This window comes from Moschus berezovskii, chromosome 9, assembly GCF_049115385.1.
Source record: "Moschus berezovskii isolate FMDL1 chromosome 9, NW_MosBer_1.0, whole genome shotgun sequence".
Lineage (NCBI taxonomy): Eukaryota > Metazoa > Chordata > Mammalia > Artiodactyla > Moschidae > Moschus > Moschus berezovskii.
Window position 1 is genome coordinate 102,798,071 of NC_142468.1, and position 11,812 is coordinate 102,809,882.

Genomic DNA, 11,812 nt, shown 5'->3' on the forward strand with positions numbered 1-11,812 from the left:
ACAACTATACTAAAATATCCTTGAATATGGAGGAGGCAGAGTCAAAATACTTCATCTCAGATCCACATAAACTCATAAAGAAAGGGTGGCAATAATGCAGCATATCTGCAGGATGACTTTTGTTCATTTCCTTTCCTTCTCATTGTTAGAGAACTTTTGATAAAGAAACATTTCACTCTTCCCGAGTGATGGGGACTCTGGACAGATTCCAAGCATTTATACAAACTTCATAGTCACTGTCTTATCTACCTGGTAAATCCATCTATGTATTCTAGGGAAGAAATGAACCCCATGTTTCAGCTTCACCAAGTTTTTAGGTGACAGAACAGTAGAGGAGGATGGTGACAAGATTCTATTCAGTATCTATAAATCAAGGTAACAAGACTATTATTTTTATACTCCGACAGCTTCTAGGAAATGAGGCTTTTAAGCAAAGAAGTTAAATGGGGCAGCCAACCAAATAATAATATATTGAAATCTCTAGCCTGATTAATATAATTCTAAATAAGGACATACATTTGGAAGACAGCTTTGTAGTGCCTTAAAAAGCTAAAGATCCTATTGCCATATGATAAAGTACTAGTACTCCTAGGTATTTACAAAATTGAGTTAAAAATTCTGTCCATACAAAACCTGAATTTGAATGTTTATGGCAGCTTATTCCTAATTATAAAAAACTAGAGATAACCAATACTTCCTTAAATATGTGAGTGGACAAACTGTGATACATCCTTATAATGGAATACTATACAACAATAAATGGATGTAATCTATCAGGTCATGAATAGATATAGAAAATCCTTAATATCTTGCTACATGAAATAAGCCAATCTGAAAAGTCTACATACTATATGATTCCCCATATATGACATGCTAGAAAATGCAAAACTATGGAGACAGTGAAAGTATGGGTGATTCTCAGGGATTCAGGGGGATGATGAATAGCTGAAGCATAGGAGATTTTAGTATGGTGAAATTCCTTTTTATGATGCTGTAGTTTGGGATATATGGACTTAGACATTTGCTGCATCTTTTGTGAGGCCCTAAAAGGAATGACACTGTAGTAACAATGAATGCAAATTTGCTTCTAAAGCCACTATCCAGTAAAAGGAGCCAAGGATCTTTGGAGAAATGGCTATTGTAGGAATAGGGAAGAATGGTGAAAAATAATCTTGGAGCATCCTTTAATATTAGAATATAAGGAAGTGCTCAAACATACATAAAATCACAAACTTTGATGTGGATATATATCAAAGGGACTTAGGAGGCAAATAAAAATCTCCCAGTATTAGATTATAATAATAATTATATATATAAATATAGAATATATATATTATAATTAGCAGTATTATAATCCAAAGTATAAAATAAAATCCATGATTTCATACAGATATAAATGATTGAATAAATTAGTACATGAGGTAGAGGAGAAATCACCCATGTAGAAGAATAACAGAAAAATTATGCTGTCCTATACAAGGGGAACTTAGCTCCCTATTTCTTAAGTATTGGCCAAGTATAAAGACTTTTTTTTCCAAAAAGTGCATTGTGGATAGTAGGGAAAGAAACATCACAATGAAGCAACTGACAAACATTTCAGTCAGATGATTAAGGGCAACATTAGCAGTATAAATCATGTTGATGATATAGACCCTTGATAGGAGGTGATGAAAACAGGACTTTACCTGTGATGTACCTCCATTGAGCCCATGATTCTGGTGTAATCATGGGAAAAATGCCAAGTAAATGTCAATACAATGGTATCCTTCTTACGCTGCAGTTCCTTAAAATATTAAACATACAATTATCCTCAGTTTAGTTCAGTTCAGTCACTCAGTCTTGTCTGACTCTTTGTGACTCCATCAATCACAGCATGCCAGGCCTCCCTATCCATCACCAACTCGCGGAGTTCACTCAAACTCATGTCCATCGAGTCGGTGATGCCATCCAGGCAACAACCCATCAATTTTGCTCCTAGTATTTAATCCCAAAGAAATAAAAACAGGTATTGAAATAACAACTGTACACAAATGTTTAGAGTAGAACTATTCACAATGACCAAGGGTGGCAACAATCCAAATGTTCTTCAGCTGATGAATGGATAAACAAATGTGGTAATCCATACAAAGGAATACATTCAGCCACAAAAAGGAACGAGTCACTAATACACATTTCAATATGGTTAAACTTGAAAACATTATGCTAAATGAAAGAAGCCAGACACTAAAGGTAATATAATTGTTTTAATTCTTTTTGTATACGATATGGAGAATAGGTTAATTCATTGAGACAGGAAGCAGACTAATAAATGCCAGGGGCTCATTAGTGGACAGTGATTGGGAAGAAATGATGATTGAACAGTACTGTGAATGTACTAAATGCCGTTGGATTGTACTCTTCAAATGATTTACATCACGTGATGTGAATTTTACCTCTATGATAAAATAGCATAAAATTTAATACTAAAAAGATAAATGAGAAAATATAATTTTCCATTATGAATAAAGACTTTGGTTATCGACTTTGTTTTATCTTATTTTTTTCAAAATCATACTTGGCTTATGTGTACCTTTCCCTTTTTAAGGTAAATGTATAATTCTTATGTAAAAGAGAATGCTGCAGTTCACACACTAGGTTTTTGCTCATTTCTCTCCAGGCTAGATGTTATGTAGAAATTAGTCTAAATTTTTATAAAATGAGATCATAGCAGTTTAACTAACAGAAATCAAAAACTGGGGACAATGTATTAAAGTGGAGCTCCCTGGTGGCTCAGAGGTGAAGAAACTGCCACCAGTGCAGGAGACCAGGGTTCAGTCCCTGCATCAGGAAGACCTGGAGAAGGAAATGGCAGCTCACTCGGGAATTCTTGCCTGAGAAATCCCACGGACAGAGGAGCCTGGAGGGCTACTAGTCCATGGGGTTGCAGAGAGTCAAGCATGATTTTGCAACTAAACAGCAAAATAATGGTGTTAAATAAGATAAGAATGGTGACGTTTGGTCTTCTGTATGTGCACATGGATTTTCTGAATAGCATTAGAGAGTTAGAGATATTCAGTATGTCTGAATTTAGTTAATGTATAGAAAAAAAATCACAGGGCTGAATACCAAAGCACACAAATTCTATTACCTTTTCTTCTATTAACTGATCTGTCACAATCTTATTTCTTCATCTGATATGGAAGAATATTGGGTTTCCATCTCACCATTTTATTAGAAATAATAAATGAGATAATATAGGCAAAAATACTCAGCTAAGCATAAAACTAAGTAGACTTGTGAACTCTTATTTATATGTTCTGCAATGATCTAAAAGAGAGAACATATAGCATAGGAATTAAATCCATGGACGTTGAAATCAGAAAATTATTGTGTTTGGATATTGGATCTGACTTCAGCATATTAACTTTTGCCAGCATGTTAAATTTCCATATCATTTAATATTAGTATCTCTAAAATGGGCATGGTAATTGTATTAATGAGGTAAAAAGCGGGTTTAGTGTTTTTAAGGATACTACATGGATATGCTTCCAACGGAATTCTAAATAATTTTTACTAATGTGTTTGTTAATAGGTATTCCTTTTTCACTGGTATTGGTCTAAATGATATTTATCAATAGGCATTAAAATGTTAGGAGATACTGGTTTTCCTTGAAGATACTTTGCTGTCATATTTTATTAGACATAGATTCCTTTGTTTTCCATATACTTTTTAAGCCAAAGTTCTAATAATTTTCTCTTCTCTTAATGTCATGAGAATTCAAAGTAGAAAGCTCATAATAAATGGCCGGGGGACTCAGTTCATTGAATCATCAAGGGTCCAAGCTTGCTCTGCTCTTCACAGTGTAAATCAATGACTGAGAGACGAGGTGTGGGATCAGCAAGAGACTTTATCAGGAGCTAGCTGGCTGGCTGAGAAGATGGTGCTAGAGCCTCAAAATAATCATCTTGTCAGGGCCTGGTTGCCTGGTTCTTTTATGGATCAGAGATGGGGTGGGGAGATGAGGAGACAAAGTAATACTCTTCAATCCTTGCAAACGTCCCCCAGAATGCCAGGCAGGCCTCAGGCAGGGGAATGTGTTGGCTTCACTTCCTTGTGGTCCTTCACAGGCAAGCAGCTCAGGTTATCTCCTCAAGGCAGTCCATTATTCACGCTTACAAAAGTGGAAAGATGAGGGTTAAAGTTACAGAAGCAGATACAGCATAAATTCAAAATTAACCTTTTCCAGTTACAAGGGGTCACCAAAAAATTGTTGCTAGTCCTGGAGTGGTTCTAAGGAGCACTAATCACAGAGATCGAAGAGGAAAACATTTCTTAAAAGGTTCAATTATAGAGAAAATATTGTTTTCTGAGCTCCTTTTTTTGAGAGGTCAGATTATATGGGCCAGTATAATATAAGTGACTAGCCTGCTAAAATTATCAGCTGTTTTTCTTATATGGGTAAGGCAGAGCACCTCTGCGACATTACAACAAATCTCCTACTCCCTCTTTCCTCTGACTCTACATTTCTGTTTTCAATTCAGCAAGCATTTGCTGAACCGCTACAGGTGCCAGCCTTTCCAAACGGAAGTTAGTATTTCATTCCAAGTTGCTTGAATTGCTTCATATACCTTGATTGTTTCTTGATTTACAGGGAACCTTTTGGGTCTGGACAATGTTTCCCTAGGAACTTGAAGTGTTAGTTGCTCAGTCGTTCCTGACTCTTTGTGATCCTATGGACTATAGCCTACCAGGCTCCTCTGTCCTTGAAATTCTCCAATCAAGAATACTAGAGTGGGAAGCCATTCCATTCTCCAGTGATTTTCCCGATCCAGGGATTGAAACAAGTTGTCCTGCATTGCAGGCAGATACTTTACCGTCTGAGCCAAACAAGTGAAATACATATATTGGAAGGACAGAGGAGGGGATAAAAAGCCTCCAATTGACCGGGTCCAGCTTGTCAGTCCAAATGATGATTACCTCATTGTGATGATCTTCCTCAACACCATCATGAAGTGGATGCTATCTTACTATTCAAGTCTTTAAATTGAGATGCAAAAGAGCATTTTATTTTCAAGTGGAAAACATACATAAGAGATTAGGTTTAGGTCCACAGGCATAGAGAAGTTACATTAATTTATGACTCAATTCATTCAACAACTATTACTGTCCACTTGCCTTCCTTTGCCCCAAACGTACACCTATAGTTAACACAGAGAATTCCTTATAATGAGTAGAATGAAAATTGAAAATTTGGGCCTGAACATGCAGATGGTTTTTGCATGTTATGTTAGTTGCAACTAGGAGTAAAAGGCTGCAGGTTTACAGTCCCAATTTAGTGAAATATTGTGTTTGAATATAACTTAGTTGTGGTTAGTATTTGGGCATCCCAGGTGGTGCTAGTGGCAAAGAACCCAACTGCCAATTCAGGAGACATAAGAGATTCGAGTTCGACCCCTGGGTTTGGAAGAGCCCCTGGAGGAGAGCATGGTAACCCATTCCAGTATTCTTGCCTGGAGAATCCCATGGACAGAGGAGCCTGGTGGGTTACAGTCCATGGGACTGCGAAGAGTTGAACACAACTGAAGCAACTTAGCACGCACATTGTCAGTATTCTGACTATGATCCTGAAAAACACAAATAAGAAATTCTCCCATTTGGAAGAAATGCAAGCAGTGTATTTGGTTGTCCACTTTGTTTGGCTAGAAGCATGCATATATTCTGATTCATGAAAAGTTATTAATGGTTCTGTTAGATGGTCAGAGCTTAAAGTAAATAGAATTGGAAGACTGGTGGCAAAGAATTCCTGGGGGAGAATTGGTGGCAATTGATCTCTCAGAAGAGGCACAGATTATGAAAAATCTGTGTCTCACGTATTCTTACCAAAGGGTATACATTATAGAGGAAACTTTAGTAGCAGACTAATAAATTCTATAAATGCTAACCTATTTTTCCAGCCACCTCTGGTGCTTTCTAAATGGGATTTTGTACAAAATAACCATGGTCAGAAATCATGTATTGCTAAACACTGCATTTGATCAAGTTTATTTTATAGCAAAGCAATTAGCAACAATGGCTATAGATCATAACATGTACTTGCTGCTGCTGCTGTTAAGTCGCTTCAGTCGTGTCCGACTCTATGCGACCCCATAGACGGCAGCCCACCAGGCTCCGCCGTCCCTGGGATTCTCCAGGCAAGAACACTGGAGTGGGTTGCCATTCCCTTCTCCAATGTGTGAAAGTGAAGTCGCTCAGTCGTGTCCTACTCTTAGCGACCCCATGGACTGCAGCCCACCAGGCTCCTCCATCCATGGGATTTTCCAGGCAAGAGTACTGGAGTGGGGTGCCATTGTCTTGGCCGAACATGTACTTAATCACCCATAAATAGCTGATCTAATAAATGGTAGAATGGCATACTAAAGAGTTCCTGATGAGTCTTTTGGGAGATAATATGTTCATTCTCTGATTCTGGAATCAAAATGTGGAAGTGATAGTTAATCCTTACACTGTGATGCTTCATAACCCACTCACAAAATTTTTGCTTCCCACCTACCACTTTGAATGCTTCCACCAGAGTAAATAGTATCTTCACTAACTTGGAAGTTAAGACTGACTACTGTCCATTTAAGTTTGGCTAGAGAATGTATAAAATATGCATCCCACTGATTAATATCTGTGAGGATGAATATAAAAGAAACCAGTGAGAATTAAGGAGAATTTGCTTTTGTGATAAGTGTGTGAAAAATAATGTAAGATAGTATGAAAATGACTGTAATGTTTGAGTTGAGAGCATGTGATACTTGCATTTGTTGTGGCAAATTATATTACAAGGCAATATACATATATACATTTTTTCATCCTATGCCCTTCTATCCTCAGAATATTAGAAAATTCATACAAATTGTACTTAAGAGGTTTATTTTTTAAGGACTGAGAGAAGTAAAAAGATACCCATTATTCTAGGCAGTGTAAAAGATGCTTTGAAAATACAGAGATGACAATGCAGCAAATGAATGGGCATACCCATGAGAAAGAACTGAGGCGACCACCCGAAATAGGGACTGCCATGTGGTTGGCTCTTGGTCCTTTGGCTCCACCTCTGTGCAGGCATGTTCTTGGTGATGTTTCTTTCATTTCCAACTTTCACTCCATGATAAAATTAGCTTGCAAATCACATTACTCCCAATATTTTTATACAGTTATATTGAGAGAGCAACTCTAATATTTTATTCTTGGCATAGTTTATTCTTTTACTCTCAGGAATAGTTTTCTATTGTACTGTGTAGTGTCGTATAATAAATGAATAATTTTTGAAATCAGATTGACCTTTGAATCCTTAAGTGAAGAAAAAATTAAATTGTACTATCTTGAGGAACTGTATTTCATATTTCTGAGTCTCATTTTCTTATCCATAGTTTGGGAATAATAGTAAATAAACATAGCAGTGGTATAGAGCAGGCATTCAAGGATGATAAGTACTATTTTTTTTGCTAAAATTGTTTTAATTTTTTTGCTTTAGTTGAAGCATAGTTGATTTATAATATTATACAGTATTAGTTTTAGGTATACAACAAAGTGATTCAGCTGTATATGTGTATATATATATATATATATACATACACTCAATATATGTATTCAGCTATTATAGGTTATTACAAGATATTAATATAATTCCATGTGATATACATAAATCCCTGTTGCTTATCTATTTTATGTATAGTACTTTGTATCTGCCAATTCCATTCTCCTCATTTATCCCTCCTCCCATCCTTTCTCCTTTGGTAACCCTAAGTATGTTTCTTTTGAGAGTCTGTTTCTGTTTTGTGCATAGATTCATTTATATTATTTTTATATTCTACACATTTCTACACAGAAGTAATAGCATATAATATTTTTCTTTCTCTGTATGACTGATTTCACTTAGTATGATTTTCTCTTTATTCAACTACCTTGTTAAAAATGAAAATATTTCATTCTTTTTTGTATCTGAGTAATATTCCAGTAAGTGTGTGTGTGTGTGCATGTATCACATCTTTTTAAATCAATCTTCTGTTGATGAGGAGTTGATTTGTTTCCATGTCTTGGCTATTGTAAATAATTCCTATGAACATTGGAGTGTATGTATCTTTTCAAATTAGAGTTTTCATGTTTTATGGATATATGCCAGGAGTGGGATTGCTTTACATTTATTTCTAGGCTCTCTATTTTGTTCCATTGACCTATTGGTCTATTTTGTGCCAATACCATGCTGTTTTGATACTGTAGCTTTATAGTATAGTCTGAATCCTAGAAGGGCTATGTCTCCAGCTTTGTTCTTTTTCTTCAGGATTACTTGGCAACTCTGGTTCTTTTGTAGTTCCAAAAAATTTTTAGGATTGTTTATTCTAGTTCAGTGAAGAATGCTATGAATGTTTTGAAAAGTATCACAGTAAATTTGTAGGTTGCTTTGGGTAGTATAGCCATTTTAACAGCATTAATTCTTCCAGTCTATGAGCATGAGATATCTTTCTATTCCTTTGAATAAGTTTCAGTTTCCTTTATCAGTGTTTTATAGTTCTCAGCATTCAGAATTTTCACCTCGGTTAAAATTATTCCTAGGTTTTTTTGTTTTTTTTTGGTATTTTACTTTTGACAATATTTTAAATGGAAATTTTTTTTGCTTTCATTTTCTGATACTTCATTGTTATGTAAGTGCATCACTTTTATTCTGCCATTTTTCTATTTTTCTGTCCATATTAAGAGAAATGAAATTTCTATATGTACCATATTTTTATTTTAGGACTTTTATTATTGATTCTTACAACTGAATTTCAATTTACTTAATTTATACCTCTAAAGGAAAGTAAATTTTATTTATTATTTAAAATTTTTAGGAATTTTTAATTCATGAAAAAAGACTGTACTTAAATACGCCATGATTGATAAATGGTATTAATATTTGAATAAAAAAATATCCTTTTATATATAAATTAAAATATTCTTTTAAAATATTGATTACAAATATTAAGTACTGCAGTTTCAAGAATTAACCAGGTAAGGCATAGCCCCTACCATTAAGGAATTTACAATTTCAGGACTTTTAAACCAATGGTTAATATAATTCAAAGTATAAATGTTAATCCTTGAGACTAAGATAATCAAAGGAAATATTATTTGGGTCTTTTTTTTCTTTTATTGAGTTAATGGAAACCAAACACAGAATAGCTTCTTCTATTATTCTAGTGTCCACTGTCATTCCCTAGTACTGTACCACTGTTATTCTCTCTTTATTTTTCTCCTACTGCTTTCCATTAGTATTTGGGTAGAGAGTGAAGCTAAACAGTAATTCAGTTGACAAGAGGTCAAGTGAAAAGTCTGAGGAAAAGAGTCAGTGTTACAGAAACACCTTCCAAATGGAATTAGGAGAAAATTCTAAAGAAGTTTATTAAGATGCTATCCATCAGAATGGATGTATAGCTCTTGGTTGAATGAATTTTAGCTTCTCACTTAATACAGTTAAAGGCATAGGAAAGCTGATTAGACAATTCACTCACAAAGAAGAACCATTTGTGTTGAATGTTAGGGAAACATTTTGTGGTGTTCTACTGGTTGATTAGTAAATGTTGAAATTCCATGAACTTTATTAACCCTATTCCTGTACTTAGAGACAGGCATAAAATGTAGATATAAATTGAATGCCTAGAATTTTCAACCTCTTTTATAAGGTCAGTATATTGTCAATTTGAAGTGCTTCCAGTGAGGTTTCTGGGCATTAAATATTTCCCTTGGGATGTATGTAGTAGCTTCTGAATCTCTTCAGAGCAGTTTTTATCTCTTTATTTCTCAGGGTATAAATGGCTGGATTTAGGAGAGGTGTAATAACAGAGTAAAACACAGCAAGAAATTTGTCCACCCAGGTGATGCTGAGTGGCCACACATAGATGAAGATGCAGGGCCCGAAGAAGAGCAACACCACTGTGATGTGGGCAGTGCAGGTAGAGAGTGCCCTGGATACACCAGCTTTAGAGCTTTGGCGAACAGTAAGAAGAATATATGTGTAGGATATCAACAAAACTATAAAGCAGGTCATGGCTGGAACCCCACTGTCAGCATTCATTAATATTCCCAAGTTGTAAGAGTCTATGCAGGCAAGTTTGATTACCAGTGGTATGTCACAGAAGAAACTGTCAATTTCCCTGGGGCCACAGAAAGGCAATTGCACAATCACTGCCATTTGACTCATGGCATGCACAAAGCCAATGGTCCAGGAAGCCGCCACAAACCCAATGCACTTTTGCAGGTTCATTATGGTTGAATAGTAAAGTGGCTTGCAGATGGCCACATAGCGGTCATAGGCCATTACTACCAATAGCACCATCTCACCCCCTCCAAAAAAATGCACAAAGAGGACCTGACACATGCAGCCTCCAAAGGAAATAGTCTTGTTCTCTCTGACAAAGTCTGTAATCATCTTAGGAGTGGTCACTGAGCAAAGCCACATATCAACAAAGGAAAGGTTGGCCAACAAGAAGTACATGGGAGAATGCAGATGGGAGTCAGTGATGATTAAGATTATGGTGGCAATGTTTCCAAATACAATGATCAGGTAAAGCATAAAAAATATCAGTAAGAGTAAGACCTGCATAGTCCATGAGTGACAAAGTCCCAGAAGCACAAATTCTGACACTACAGACAGATTTCCTGCATCCATTTAATTCAGCACGTCCTCTAAAATAACCAGGAGAAAAAGACAGATTTTTCAGTTAGTGGGATGGGAAAGAATACTTAATCTTTAGAAATTGGTTGAAATTCTATCTCAATGAAGTTTAAATTCATAGAAAATTAGCATCTATACCTGAAAGTGAATATCTAATTGGGAAGACAGATATTGGGAAAATACTCATAGTATTATGACGAAAAGAGAAGTAAAGGCCTAAAATTTGCTTTCCAAGATAGACTTCTTATAAATGATTAATTAAGAAGACATTCCCACAAAGAAGTGAGAAAGGTGGATAGCAAAATGAAAGGCTGAGAAAAGATTGTAGTGTCACCTAGAAACTAGTTTCAGTCTGCTTCCCCAGTGAAAAGAATCTGAGTGCAGGACCAGCGACTGTTACGCTGTAATAACTATGATTTGAGTAGTCTGCTTAGGAAGATGATGGTGAACTGATGCTGAAGTCCAGAACAAATGCCAGAGCACAAAATTACAGTTTCTCTCTATTATGTATACTGATTTCTTTAAGCCTCTTTTGAGTGTCTTCTATAAGACATCATTCAATTAAATTTTTACCTTATTTCTCTGTATTATATATTGGAAAAATCTTTAGGAGAAAAGCCGTATAATAAATACCAGGCATGATAATTCACATGCAAAACAAGCACATAATTTATCATTGTTTAAGATCACAAGTCAATAGAATTCATTTCGTTAACTAAATCTATTAGAAAAAATGTCTGGAGAATTATGTGAGAAAAGGAGGTTAACTCAGACTCAGGTTCTGTTTTGATGACATCTGAATGAACATTCCCTATAACTCGAGCTTATGAATAGAAAATATTTACTTTCAATTATATCAGTAGATGATAAGAAACCCCTAGGTTTTGAAATATTACTGTAAATGTATAAAAATATTTTCTAAGATTACAATAAACTACAGACATGTGTAAGCAAAGTATGTCTTTGTTAGTACTGAATGAACATGAAGTTAAAGCTTCAGAGATCATCAATTACTGACCTCTAAATAGAATAAAGATATAGCTTATATTAATCCTTAAGTACGTTAAGAATTCCTCTCAAGCTGAATGGTGGAAATATAACTGTGTATCTCAAGTGAAAGTGAAAGTCGCTCAGTCTTG

General features: G+C 35.4%; 1 protein-coding gene across 1 annotated transcript; it reads right to left on the reverse strand.

The window, feature by feature from the left end:
* Window positions 1–9,728: 9,728 nt before the first annotated feature.
* Window positions 9,729–10,673, reverse strand: LOC148776776 (olfactory receptor 4F4-like). Its single transcript, XM_088840402.1, has one exon. It carries the CDS (start codon window positions 10,665–10,667, stop codon window positions 9,729–9,731), a length of 939 nt encoding a protein of 312 aa, XP_088696528.1. The 5' UTR covers window positions 10,668–10,673.
* Between the last annotated feature and the right edge of the window lie 1,139 nt (window positions 10,674–11,812).

What these genes read in the sequence shown, in the direction of transcription:
- LOC148776776 (XM_088840402.1), bottom strand. Translation starts at nt 10,667, where the DNA reads ATGGATGCAGGAAATCTGTCTGTAGTGTCAGAATTTGTGCTTCTGGGA.